Source organism: Condylura cristata, unplaced genomic scaffold (genome assembly GCF_000260355.1).
Source record: "Condylura cristata isolate star-nosed mole 26May11 unplaced genomic scaffold, ConCri1.0 scaffold00003, whole genome shotgun sequence".
Lineage (NCBI taxonomy): Eukaryota > Metazoa > Chordata > Mammalia > Eulipotyphla > Talpidae > Condylura > Condylura cristata.
In genome coordinates, this window is record NW_004567104.1 from 12,124,011 (window position 1) to 12,137,085 (window position 13,075).

At 34.4% G+C, this 13,075-nt stretch overlaps 1 protein-coding gene across 6 annotated transcripts in view; it reads left to right on the forward strand.

Moving 5' to 3' along the window:
• Positions 1-13,075, forward strand: part of NLGN1 (neuroligin 1) — a 787,895-nt gene that overhangs the window by 771,448 nt on the left and 3,372 nt on the right. For 3 of the 6 annotated variants that reach the window (XM_004674974.2, XM_004674975.2, XM_004674972.2), the window contains 2 exons: positions 7,792-8,004; positions 11,364-12,153. In XM_004674974.2, coding sequence (XP_004675031.1) covers positions 7,792-8,004; positions 11,364-12,153 — 1,003 coding nt within the window. The remainder of the gene's footprint in view (positions 1-7,791; positions 8,005-11,363; positions 12,154-13,075) is intronic. The other 3 variants (XM_004674973.2, XM_004674977.2, XM_004674976.2) reach the window with 1 other exon arrangement.

The following is a 13,075-nucleotide window of genomic DNA, read 5'->3' on the forward strand; positions in this document are numbered from 1 at the left end:
TTACCTTCTAACTATTATCATGGATAATTGTAATACATGAAAATAAAAGTTATTTTCACTAGACTTATCTTGTGGGCATTTAGTTCTTATTTTACATGTCACATGTTTTGTCATTAATTAACACAAGATAGTCCAAGATAGTATGTAGGTTATGCATAGTAATAAATCACTAATTACTTCTCATATTTTAAAATTATCTTTTCTGGAATCAAAATTACTTGGAAATAGTCATCTTTAACTCTGTACATATTTAAAGTGACCTACTGTTTGTGGCACTGTCTTATCTAGAAATAGGGTCAAACATAATAATTACAACTCCTTGCTGGTTCATACTTATTCAAGAATGTCCAGAGTAAGCTTTGCATTTGCAGGGGAGTGGACATCTCCCAACAACATTTAAACTGAAACTTGAAGACTGAGTAAATAGAGTAGAGCATTTCAACAAGCTAAAGAGTAATGGCACTCTCCAAAAAAGAATCTGTCAAATGAGAGTGATAAAGTAACTTCCTCTCACTGCAATGGTTAAAACATTTTCATGATTTGTCACATAAAGATAATACTTAAGATTATTATAGTATTTAGACATTTTGTGAATAGAACATTCTCATTCAAAACTCACGGGTGGTTTGAAATGTATTGACCATTGTGTGTATTACTCTTCTGTCATCCCTGGGGCATTCTGACAATCAAATGAAAGGCCAAATTCATTTACCTGCTTCTTCCAACAGGCAAGAAAGCATAATGATAGAAGTCCTAGTGGGAAGTTTAGTCATTTGTTATTGAGGACTTGACAAGTTCATGGAATATTTTTTCAATGATAAATAGCTTAAGTCTCAGGAACACAAAGATGTTCTGTTTATTCAGAGAGACAGAGAAACCACTATGCCAGTGACAACACAGGGCAGCAACAACTTAGTTTGAAGTTAAACCCAAGGATTGAGTGCTAATTACTTTTTGTTCATTTTTCCTGTATTTTGGAATTTTCAACCTATATTTGAAATGTTCAAGAGAGGAGTTGGTCCCCATCCTCCTCAATGTCTTTGTTTTATTTATTTATTTTTCATTTATGCATGCAAGAACTGGGGTATAGATCAGAGCTGCGGGGCATGAGAGGATTCACCAGAGACAGAGTGGGGAGTAGAACAGGCAGATTGGCTGAAATACACTGCTGAGGGAAGCAGCAGGCAAGACAGGAGAGGTCTGCTGGGTCATATGTTTCAGCCCCGCAGCTGGAGGTCCAACTGCTGCTGCAGTTACTGGAGATAGCTTGATAGTGCTGAGGCTTTAACCCCTGTGCCTCCAGGGAAGCCCCCACCTTCGCTTTATTCTAGCAGCATCATCTAAGTAAATAAAATTACCATACTCTTCATACTTCACAAACTTTAAGTCATTAAAATATAATTTAGCTTTGGTGAGTTATTGATTTGTTATTGCTGGCTGGTTTTGTTTGTCGTATATATGTCTTTGTGCATGTGTTTGTAAGTCATAGGTATTTGTCTCCAAGATGAAGGGGACTAGGCTTGTCAAAATGATAGAGGGGCTTGCTTAGAGACGGTCTCACTGACCAAGAATGAGAAAATTTTAGCATCCAAATAATACTAATAGTATAAGAAAGATGAACCCTAGAATAAAATACGATTCCAATTTTGTTGTGTTCCCTAGTATAGATTTCATAATGGCATGAAAGGAGTGAATGAATAAAGATAGATTGAGGACTAGAAAGAGTTTTTTTTCTCATAGCCAATTTCAACTAGTAATATGTCATGAATTTAATATTTGTTTAAGATGAGAATCATGCCTGCACAGATGCTATAATTAGTAAATAAATGTGTGGTGAGGAATAGAATATTTACACATCTTAACATAATCTGTGTGCTATATATTTATAATATCATTGGAAAAAAATAAGTTAATCATGGAGAAACCTGGTAAATGGCTACATTTACTAAGTAGTTACTAAGTAGTTGAACCAAATTAACATCATGTGACTTCTGTTATGATATGTCCATATTTCTTCTATAGTCTTCTACCAAAAATTCATAACCTGAAGAAACAGTCTTAAAGAAACATGAAACAATCACAAATGAGGATATGCAAGACAACTGACGTGTGTTCCTCAAAAAATGAAAAGGTCATGAAAACAAAGAAAATTGATTAAGTCTATGACTTGAAGGATAAAGGAAAATTCCATTCAACATGTGATTCCAGATTAGATATTGGAGGAAAGGAGGAAGAGGAACTGACAGGTTGAAGACTTTAGCATGTGGACAATTTGGGTGAAAGAGCAGATACATATTAGTTTTTTGTACTATTTTTTAAATATTTCCATAATACTAAAAGTATTCAAAACAAAGTTTTATAATCAGGAGATATAAATATGCAAAATTGTTAAAATAGATTAATATAATAAAAGTAATACGAAATACCAGATTTCACTATCAAAACTTAGGGGAGCTTTTATCTTCTTAAAAGAGAATCCTGTGATATAATAAGTAAAGTAATCTGGTTTGGTCAACATTCATATGAAGTTAATGTCTGCTTAGTCCACTACCCAGACATTAATTCCCATACTTTCCCTTTTTATTTGCTTCTTTCTCAAGGGTCAACTATTTGCTTCTTTCAGAAGGGTCAGCTAGTATAAGAGTGAAGAACACATCTCTCATTCCCATATGTAGTTGACTGCTACTTCCTGTTTTATTATGGTTAGAATTATTCATATGTCACTTGTCCTTTTTTTTATTTTTTGCATTTTTCTACAGTCTAAAAATATGTGCTACCAATATTTGTTAGCAATTTTGCTAACTATTCTAAATTAATAAGTGATCATCAAATCAAGACAGTGTGGAAGACATTTAATAATAGAATTTTGGTTCACAAAACTTTATTTCAAAACAACTCAACTGAATGAGAAAAATGTTAAGAAACTACATATGGTGAATACATTTTTAACCTTTAATAGGATTTACTAAATTTGTTTATGTAGTAACAAATATCCTTACTACTTGATTAAAACTTAGAGGGTAACATATCTACATATAGATATCTATAGATAGATACACATAGGTATACATATCTAGATATGTAGATATTTAAATTTATATAATTTTATAAACCTGCTAATTTAATTATTTTGAAATTTTAGATTGTTCTTCCAAAAAAGGGTGATCTTTTTTTTAATGAAGCAGGTCATAAAATGAGAAAAAATATTAAAAATTATAGATTGAAGGCTCTCCCTCGTGGTGCAATAGGTTAAAACACCATATTATGAAACTCTCCGAAGCCACTGCATCACAAGTTCGATCCCCACATCAGAGGTGACCCACATGGCCTTGCAGACCTCTCCTGACCCACCTGCTGCTCCCCTCAGGACTGTACTTTGTCAATCTGCCTGTTCTGCTCCCCACTCTTTCTCTGGTGAATCCTCTCACCCACCACACCTCTGGCTTGTACCCAGTTCTGTACGCATAAATAAATACATCTTAAAAAAAAATATATATATATATAGATTGAAGGTAAAACATTTTTACCCAACATTTATTCAGTCTTCTTGTGCACCAAAAGTATTATCTCTCTAATGATGTTATCACTACAGGATAGGTACTTTTACTAGGGTCTATTAAAAAAAACAAAATTCAGAGGGCTAACTTGCCCATGCAGTAGCTTGCTTATACATAAATGGTGTTCTATTCAGTCTGGTGCTGCTTTTACAACATTGTTGAAAAAAATCTCAAATGTCTCTTAAGCTTTATGTTCTTGAGACAATAACCTGGCCTGATATTCTGGACAAACCAACTGGTCTATGAGTCTTCCTCTTTCAGGTAGTCCATACAAACACTGCTAGGTTCCCCTCCCTTTTAAATCTACTGTCAACCATTTCATGTCTGAACACTTGCGGTACAAATTGACTACTCATTTAAACTCAGCCCTCCCTGATCACTCAACGAGTTAAAGCACAGCACTGTGAAACTATCCCCAGCCACTGCAGCACGAGTTCACTTCCCCAACAGGGATCTGGCCCACATGGCATGGCAGAACTCTCCTGACCTGCCCACTGCTCCCCTCAGGAGTCTGTTTTAGTACATCTGCCTTCTCTGATCTGTCTCTGGTTAATCCTCTCATTCCCCATAGCTCTGGCCTGTCCCCCTGTTCTTATATGCATAAATAAATAAATTTAAAAAAAATAATCCCACTTTAAATAATAATAATAATCCCATTTTAAAAAAAGACACATAGTTCTATTTCATTTGAAAAGCGTAATTGTTAGTATCTGTGTAAGACCATTGCAATGTATCAGTTGTAATATATTAATGCCTGTTTCATTCAGAAACAAACAGAATGATCTTCCAAAGGTCAGTTTGGAGAAAATAAAAAAGAGAAATAAATATATAGGCCAATTATAAATTTCAAAGGGCATACATGGGCACATGTTACTATGGAATTATATTAAGAATAACCTAAGTATGCATTAAATATTTCAGAAACTTACAAAAATTGTTTAATCCTTATTATTTCTGAAGCTATATAATATAGTTTAAACTTAGAGTTCCTGAAATTTTTCTAAGAGGATAGCCATTGTGGCTCCTGCAATATCACATTTTAAAGCCAGCTATGCATTTAAAACACTAGACACATTCCTGCATAATCAGAACAATGAGAAATGAACAATGTGTTTCTTTTCTCTAAATAGTCTTTTAGAAGGGAACATTCTCCTTTTTCACTACTTTGTGAGAAAAGCTATCCAGAAAGCCTAGCAATTTTTTCAGGTTTGATACCAATTTTTTGTCCAGATAGTCTTAGACAAGAAGTATTCTGAGAATACTGGGTAAGTACTCAGGGAATACTGGATAAACTTTTCGTGACATGCAGAGTATGAAAATTAAATTTAGGTTATGGTGGGTGATAGAGACCCCATGGTGTGGGAGCTGAGATTGGAGGTTACTTTGTGCCCAGTGCCTTGAGCCATTTTTGAAGTGGGAACAATGTGCATATTTTCAGAGCTAAATCCATCAGGGTTTTTATTAAAAATTCTTCACTTTCTATATTTAGAAGGATTTAGTTAAAATAATGTATTCCTATTTGAGAAAAGGATCAGAAAATGTTAAAATTTAATATAAATTTAATATAGCATCAATCTCATCTGTTTAACTTGAAGACAGTGAAAATATCAAGAAATTGGGGAGTAAAGTACAGAGAAACATCTACAGGACTCACCCAGGCATCTACTAGAACTCATTTCTCTCCACTGCATGTCCCATGTCCGACTGCCAGAAATGAAAAGGTTTTGTCAGACAATCAGTTTGCTTTTTCCAAGATGGGCCATTGAAACAAAACTCTCTTTCTCAAACAATAAACAAAGAAATGTTGCAAATAAATGCACCAAGATATGCAAGTTTTTAAATACCAGCAAGCTATATATAATATTAAGATTAGTTCCATTTCAGAGAGTTTTCCAGGGTACATATGAAAAAAAGAATTTTTTTCCTTTAATTTTTTGTTGCTTTCTAAAATTTAGATAGTACTCTCAATAGCAAGAAACCTACCTGTCCGTGATAAGCCATTAAATGGCGCTGTGTGTGTGTTCCTTTTTCCGGGACTCCCAATTGTTGGATTTGAAACATTTTTTTTAAAAGCTTTACTGGGGTACAGGCCAGAGGTGTGGATGGTAAAAGGGTTCACCAGATACAGAGTGGAGAGCAGAACAGGCAGATTAACAGGAATACACCGGTGAGGGGAGCAGCGGGCGGTCAGGAGAGTTGGGTAAGGAGAGGTCGGTCAGGAGAGGTCTACCATACTATGTGTTTCACCCCCTGGCTGGGGACTGAACTCATGCTGCCGTGGCTGTGGTAGTTTTACAGTGCTGTGCTTTAACCCATTGTGCCACCAGGGAGGGTACGGATTTGAAACATTTTTAAATATCATTTTGACTCAAAGAGAAATGAATGGAAACAATCCAATCATATTTGACTATGATGATTTTATTTTGGAATAGCAGTGTCCCCATTAGAATAGAATATTTTTCAGAAAAGATATCTGACTTATTTATGAGATATTTAACAGAAAAGAACTAAAGAACTAGTAATTCCACATAAGAGCAAAAATATATTTTTATAATGGAATGGCATTCCACTGTGTATACTGACCACTTACTTTTCTTTCTTTTTTTTTTTTTAAGATTTATTATTTATTTATGCTTATGGAATTGGGGTACAAGCCAGAGGTGCAGGGGCGGTGAGAGGATTCGCCAGAGACAGAGTGGGGAGCAGAACGGGCAGATAGATGAAGTACACTGTTGAGGGGAGCAGCAGGCAGGCCAGGAGAAGTCTTCTGCGCCATGTGATTAGCTCTGTTGTGGGGATTGAACTCATGCTGAGGTGGCTTTAGCTTCTCAGTGGTATACTTTAACCTGCTGCACCACCAGGGAGGGCCCTGGCCACTTGCTTTTTAACTTACCTATCAATTGGGCACTTAGGTTTTTACATAATATAGCTATTGTAAATAGTGCTGCAATGAACATGGGAGTGCATTATCTTGAAGTTAGTGTTTTTGCATGCTTTAGGTAAATACCAAGGCTGCTATGAGAAATTGATGAGTGAGAGAAAATGGGGGAGAGAGTCCAGTGGTCTGTGGCGAAGGATTATGGGTGCTTTGGTGGTGGGTGTGGCATGGTAATAGATATATGTAGAGGTTTGAGCATGTTCCCCTAGATTATATACAGTGTTGTAAACTAATGGTAGCTTTAAGAAAGAAAAATTGGAGATGATTTTCAACAGAATGAATATGGAGGGGAGTGAAATGCTATTAAATAAATTATTTGAATAAATAGTTGAATTGTTGGCATAATTATAATCAAGAATTTTCAAAGTAAGTCTTAAATTTAAAAACTAGTAATGTTTTTAGGTTTTACATTTCTGGTACGAGTAAATTAAATAGCTGAATAATTGAATTTTTTTTTTTTGAAAATGCTGTTTCCGCCCCCCCCCCAAAGGGAAACAATTTATTTTTATTGTCAGTTAGACTAGCTAGAAGATTTTCAGGATTCTAAATAAAGGAAAACCTGGAATAGTCAATGATATGAGTGGAAGTCAGGACACAGAGATAAAAATGCATAAGAACTGAGTAGGCTTGACAATTATGGAGATAGACCTAGCACACAGAATTTCCAGTTATATTTTTTAACTGGAAGGGTTTAAGATATTAACCTAAAAGTTTTAAATGCTTTTATGTTTAAAATGCAAAAATTGTTAATGAGAAATATTTCAGATTCATATTTGCAAGTTCCCAGAAGAATGTCTCACCATTATTCAAAGTCTCCTGTCTTCAAGAGTGGATCTTTAATATTTAGTATGGTCTCTATTTTAAAGTGCGTATCAGTTTGACATAGCTGACCATAATACTCTGTATACAGAAAACACCATTGATAAATGCAGTTTTTCCAACTTTTTTAAACTAAATACTATGTAATTACATATATACACATCTACATACACACAGACACATATGTATACACATCTACACACGTGCATATATATATATATATAACTTAATGTTTCCAGAAATTAAATACTATAACAGAGATTGAAATTTGTCCCTAACTCTAAAAAAGAAAGCTTATCTTTCTTTTTTATCTAAAGTAAATATTTTATTACAGTGGGAACTATTTTTTACTAATGAATTTGGTCTATATTCATTTTGATGAATGCTAGCTTCAAATGTACTTACATTTAATGCCTCTTTGATTTATGTCAAACCAAAAGAGTATACTAAGATGACTTTTGTTGTTTTTTTTTTCAGGTTTCTTAAGCACAGGGGACCAGGCTGCAAAGGGAAACTATGGACTCCTTGATCTCATACAGGCTCTAAGATGGACTAGTGAAAACATTGGATTCTTTGGTGGTGACCCCTTACGAATCACTGTTTTTGGATCTGGTGCTGGGGGTTCATGTGTCAATCTGCTGACTTTATCCCATTATTCTGAAGGTAACCGTTGGAGCAATTCAACCAAAGGTATTATGCAGGTTGCAAATTTTGACAATTTTGGTGTCTGCATGCCACCACCATCAGTAGTATGTGATGCTCTGTATATATTTCTCTGTTCAAACTGAGTGTTAGGTTGAATTACTTAAAACTGTTTCTTCAGCTTTTCTCTGCATGTTTAAATTTTTGTCAAACTTTTTTCTTTGTCTCTTTGGACCTGATAAAGATGCCCACTCAAGCACACTTAAGAATAGTTACCATTATACTTTTTTTCTCTTTCCTCCAAAGGATGATTTTTAGGAAAATCAAAGAATTTCAGTTATGTCATCTCTGTTTATTCAGTAATCAAAATCAAAGACTAGTGTATTTTAATGTAGGGATTGTATATGATCTATTTTCAAGACAATAGATATTTAAGACACTTTACCAGTAAGATGATAGAAAGCAGTTGTAAAATAGTTCATCTGGGATTTTCACTTACAATCTGAGTACAGAATGGATGTTTGATTATTTTGCATGCATGATCCAAAATTGTCAGTGACTCAAGGTCACTAGTAGAGTTTTTGATTAAAAAGAAAAATATGTTTAAATTTGTGCTTTTCCTATTTCAACTCCAATAGTGGTTTTTTTTTTGTTTCTTTGGTTTTGTTTTGTTTTGTTTTTTGTTTTTTTTTTTTACTCTTGAATCTTGGTAAAGCTGCACGGGACTCTAAGGCTGCTTAAATCCACGAGTTACTTTTCATGTCTCCATTTTCTAACCTTGACAACCTTTCTCCAAAATGCCTCTCCAACCTTGGCTCATCTTTTTATTTATTTTTTTCCTTTCCTTTTTTTTTTGTGGTCTTCACATTACTATTAGTTTAGACATCCATTCTACTTGTATTACTAACTTGAAATATCCACAAGCACATAAGTGCTTTGTTGGAGAAGTGTACAAAAACAATATTTTCTCTCTATTATACATATTATTAGAAAACAAACATTAATACAGCATATCTTATATTACCAGTCTTTTTAATTGTCATTTATAAAACCAAGATAGTATGTACCATTAGGTGTATTTCATGATGTGTCTTAATCTGTAAGACTGAGTTTTATTATATGAACACCATTATAGAATGTTTGTTCTATTATATCAAAAATATGTGTAGAATTTCAAAAGAGTCATATATTATTATAGAATCAATTAATAGACATACTTTACAGAGCTTCTCATTTATATTGTGTTCTGACTTGAGATGACAAAGTGATGTATATGAGAACTTTGCCAAATTGCACAGAACTTCTGATTGTAATGAAATGACATTTTTGAAAAAACTTTGTTCTTTTTTTTTTTAACTGAACAGCTTGGGTTGTTCTAGCCTGAGGTCTTTACTAATGCCAATACTTGTCTTGGTTAACTTTAAAAGATCTGTTCAGATTTCTTAAGGTTATTTGAAGACAATTGTTATTCTTTCCATTTTTTATGAAACTTATTGTAAATCTAAAACAAAAGAGGATACCAACATCAGCATTTGCCAATTAAAACTAGTACTTGAAAAAGTCAAAAGAAAAGAAAAAATAAAAATACAGATATGAAAACTGAACAATTAAAAAGCTAGAGAAAATGAAAAATACTAGATTGACTAGGTGAATCAATTAGCTCATCAGCTAGTGGTAAACAACTGCAAGATGCTATGCAAATTGCTGAAATATAACATTCATTACACTCCTCAAGGAAATTGTGTCCATGCCTAAGCCAGAGAAATGGATTTATGTTTGATCTAGTCCTAATAAGCTTAACTTCACTGATAAAGCTGTCTGATTTGATTAGGAAATGTTCTTGAATTCATCAGGCAAGTTCTGCCAACCTGCAGACAGACCTGTAGCTACCATAACTCAAACACAGCTTGCACGTAACACTCTCGAATGATAAAAGGTATAGTTTGCCCAATACCCAGTTGACATATTTTAGAATATATTTAAACTAGCATGTATTTCTCTCCTACAATTTTTCTAGTACATTTAATTAATATCATTGAGCTTTTGAAATGTGAAAGAATTTTCTAGAAACTAGTATGGTTATGTTAGCTGTAAAGTTTTTAGAGAAAAATCATTCTGAGCAAATGTTTACAAACACATAGAACTACATAATTTTAAAAAATCAGTATTTATAATTTTTCTCTAGTGTCTTTGCTCTAGCAAATTAAAATATGCTCATGTCAGTAAGCAAAATAAATTTAAGCTCAGATCGCTTGACTTTGTGAATATCTTTAGAATTATTTAGGAACATATCACAGACTTTTTTAATATGTATACATGTTTGGAGAAAAATCAAAGTTTGCTTCTAATCCAGATGCTGTTTTAGCACTTTGTGAAAACACATATCTCAATTGCACATGTGATTAATTGAGGATTTTTTTAAACAACTGAAATACAAAACAACATTTAGAAGTTGGGAAAATATAATTTTAAAAAGGAAAATAAACTGTATTTTAAAACAAGAATTTTATTTAAATATAGTAGATAAAGTGTATTTGTAAATCTGAATTGGCATACAACACTTATCAAACTATATAGGAGACTATTATTTGTAATTCTTAAATGCAATTAAGTGAAAAGCAGTAAACCAGTTCATTTTTTTATAATAAAATATGGCAGTACACATTCAATGGTGGAAAAATCACCCCCACCCACCAACTAAATCCTTCTGCTGATGTTTTTCTTTTTTCCTTTAACTTAGTGAAAACACTTCCAATGTTATGTCTTCTTCTGAAAGATGAATAATAAGCATACTATATCTGACATTGAAGAGCTGGAAAGAGTATGTCTAAAGTGATATTGTGTTATGTGTGTCTCCAGGGCCATTCCCAGGGTATAAGCAAATCTCCAATCCCAGTATTTGTGTGGTCTCTTGACAATTCTTTTTTAAAACGATTCTGTTTAAAACAATATATAAAGTCATTTTGATGGAACATAGATGTAGCCAACTTATAGGCATATTTCCCAATGACAATGTAGTCTATGAACAGTTAAACAGGAGACAGTTTACCCTCTTTGCATCATTTAGATAATATCATGGATACATGCTGAGTGAAGAAAATATGTGGGACTCTGCCATTGATATTTAGGGATTCTTCCTTCACCTTGCTAACAGCCTCTTTGAAACACTGCACAATTGACCTCTGGAACTCAAGTAGTTGCTACTCAAAGCATAGGACTTAGGTCTACCACTCTGACTCGTTGTACCCTGGGGATGACTCTATGTACTTTCTCTTGAACAAAAATGTCTATATCTCTGTTTCTTGATTTGTATCTGGGTTTTTATATACATATCTAAATTAGTAGATGATAATGTTTTCTCACAAAATTATTCAACATTCATCTGCAACTTTGTTGTTTTCCTATAGGACTTTTTCAACGAGCAATAGCTCAAAGTGGAACGGCTCTTTCCAGCTGGGCTGTTAGTTTCCAACCTGCAAAATATGCTAGAATGTTGGCCACAAAAGTTGGTTGCAATGTTTCAGATACAGTAGAGTTAGTGGAATGTCTACAGAAGAAGCCTTACAAAGAACTTGTTGACCAAGATATTCAACCAGCACGATACCACATAGCTTTTGGACCTGTGATTGATGGTGATGTCATACCTGATGACCCTCAGATATTGATGGAGCAAGGAGAGTTTCTCAATTATGATATAATGTTAGGCGTTAACCAAGGGGAAGGGTTAAAGTTTGTTGAAAATATAGTAGATAGTGATGATGGCATTTCAGCTAGTGATTTTGACTTTGCTGTTTCCAATTTTGTTGATAATCTATATGGGTATCCTGAAGGCAAAGATGTTTTGAGAGAAACCATTAAATTCATGTATACTGACTGGGCTGACCGTCATAACCCTGAAACCAGAAGGAAGACATTGCTGGCTTTGTTTACAGACCATCAGTGGGTGGCACCAGCTGTGGCTACTGCAGATCTTCACTCAAACTTTGGTTCACCTACATATTTTTATGCTTTTTACCATCATTGCCAGACAGATCAGGTTCCAGCTTGGGCTGATGCAGCTCATGGAGATGAGGTTCCTTATGTACTAGGAATCCCTATGATTGGACCTACAGAGTTATTTCCTTGCAATTTCTCCAAAAATGATGTCATGCTGAGTGCAGTAGTAATGACATATTGGACAAATTTTGCAAAAACTGGGTATGTATCTAAGGAATAAAATTTTCCACAATTTGATTTTAAAAAATTCCTTTTAATCGTCCTTAATAATAAATATTTTGAGTCCAAATGATTTCATCAGTATGTTGTCAGCAATTATAATAAGTTCCTTTATTCAGGATTCGACATTGTGATGTTTGGAAAATCATTACAGCATTAGTTCCTACTTTTTGGAAGTTTGCTAAGAAAGGCTTGTCTCAATTGCATTACCCCCTATGACTAGATGTAATTTCTTTTAATTATACAGGACTTACTGACATTGTTAGTCAGTAGTGACAAATATTTCACAGCCCTTTCTAGCATACTGAATGCCTTTTGATTCTGCAAGCTAACTGCTCAGGTACAGGTCAAGTACTGTTAATCCAGCTTTACAGTGAAGGGACATGAGTCTGTATGAGCCTCATGTAGATATGCATATGTCTAATATCACCACACTAAGACCCAAATCCCCATCTGTCAGTTCCAAATTGCAGGTCCTTTCACTCTTCCTTATGAGTATAACAACACACACACACACACACACACACTTTTCAATATATGGGTATACACACATACACACCCTTTTTTTTTTTTTAATTTTGGGGCAGCTAGCAGCCCATCTCTGAATAGGCATGGAGACCAAGAACATGAGGCTTACCCTTGTAACATTGTCACCATTCTAGTAATCATCCTGTGGTTGGGACATATATTTTTATATTGATCCAAATTGTTGTTCCAACTATTTAAAAACTTGCTGTGTTAAAAATTAACCCTGGGCCCTCCCTGGTGGCGCAGCGGGTTAAAGCACTGCACTGAGAATGGAAAGCCGCTTCCGCATGAGTTCAAATCCCGCCTGCCCCGGAGGAGACCACATGGCGAGGCAGACCTCTCCTGACCCGCCCACTGCTCCCCTCAGCAGTGTACT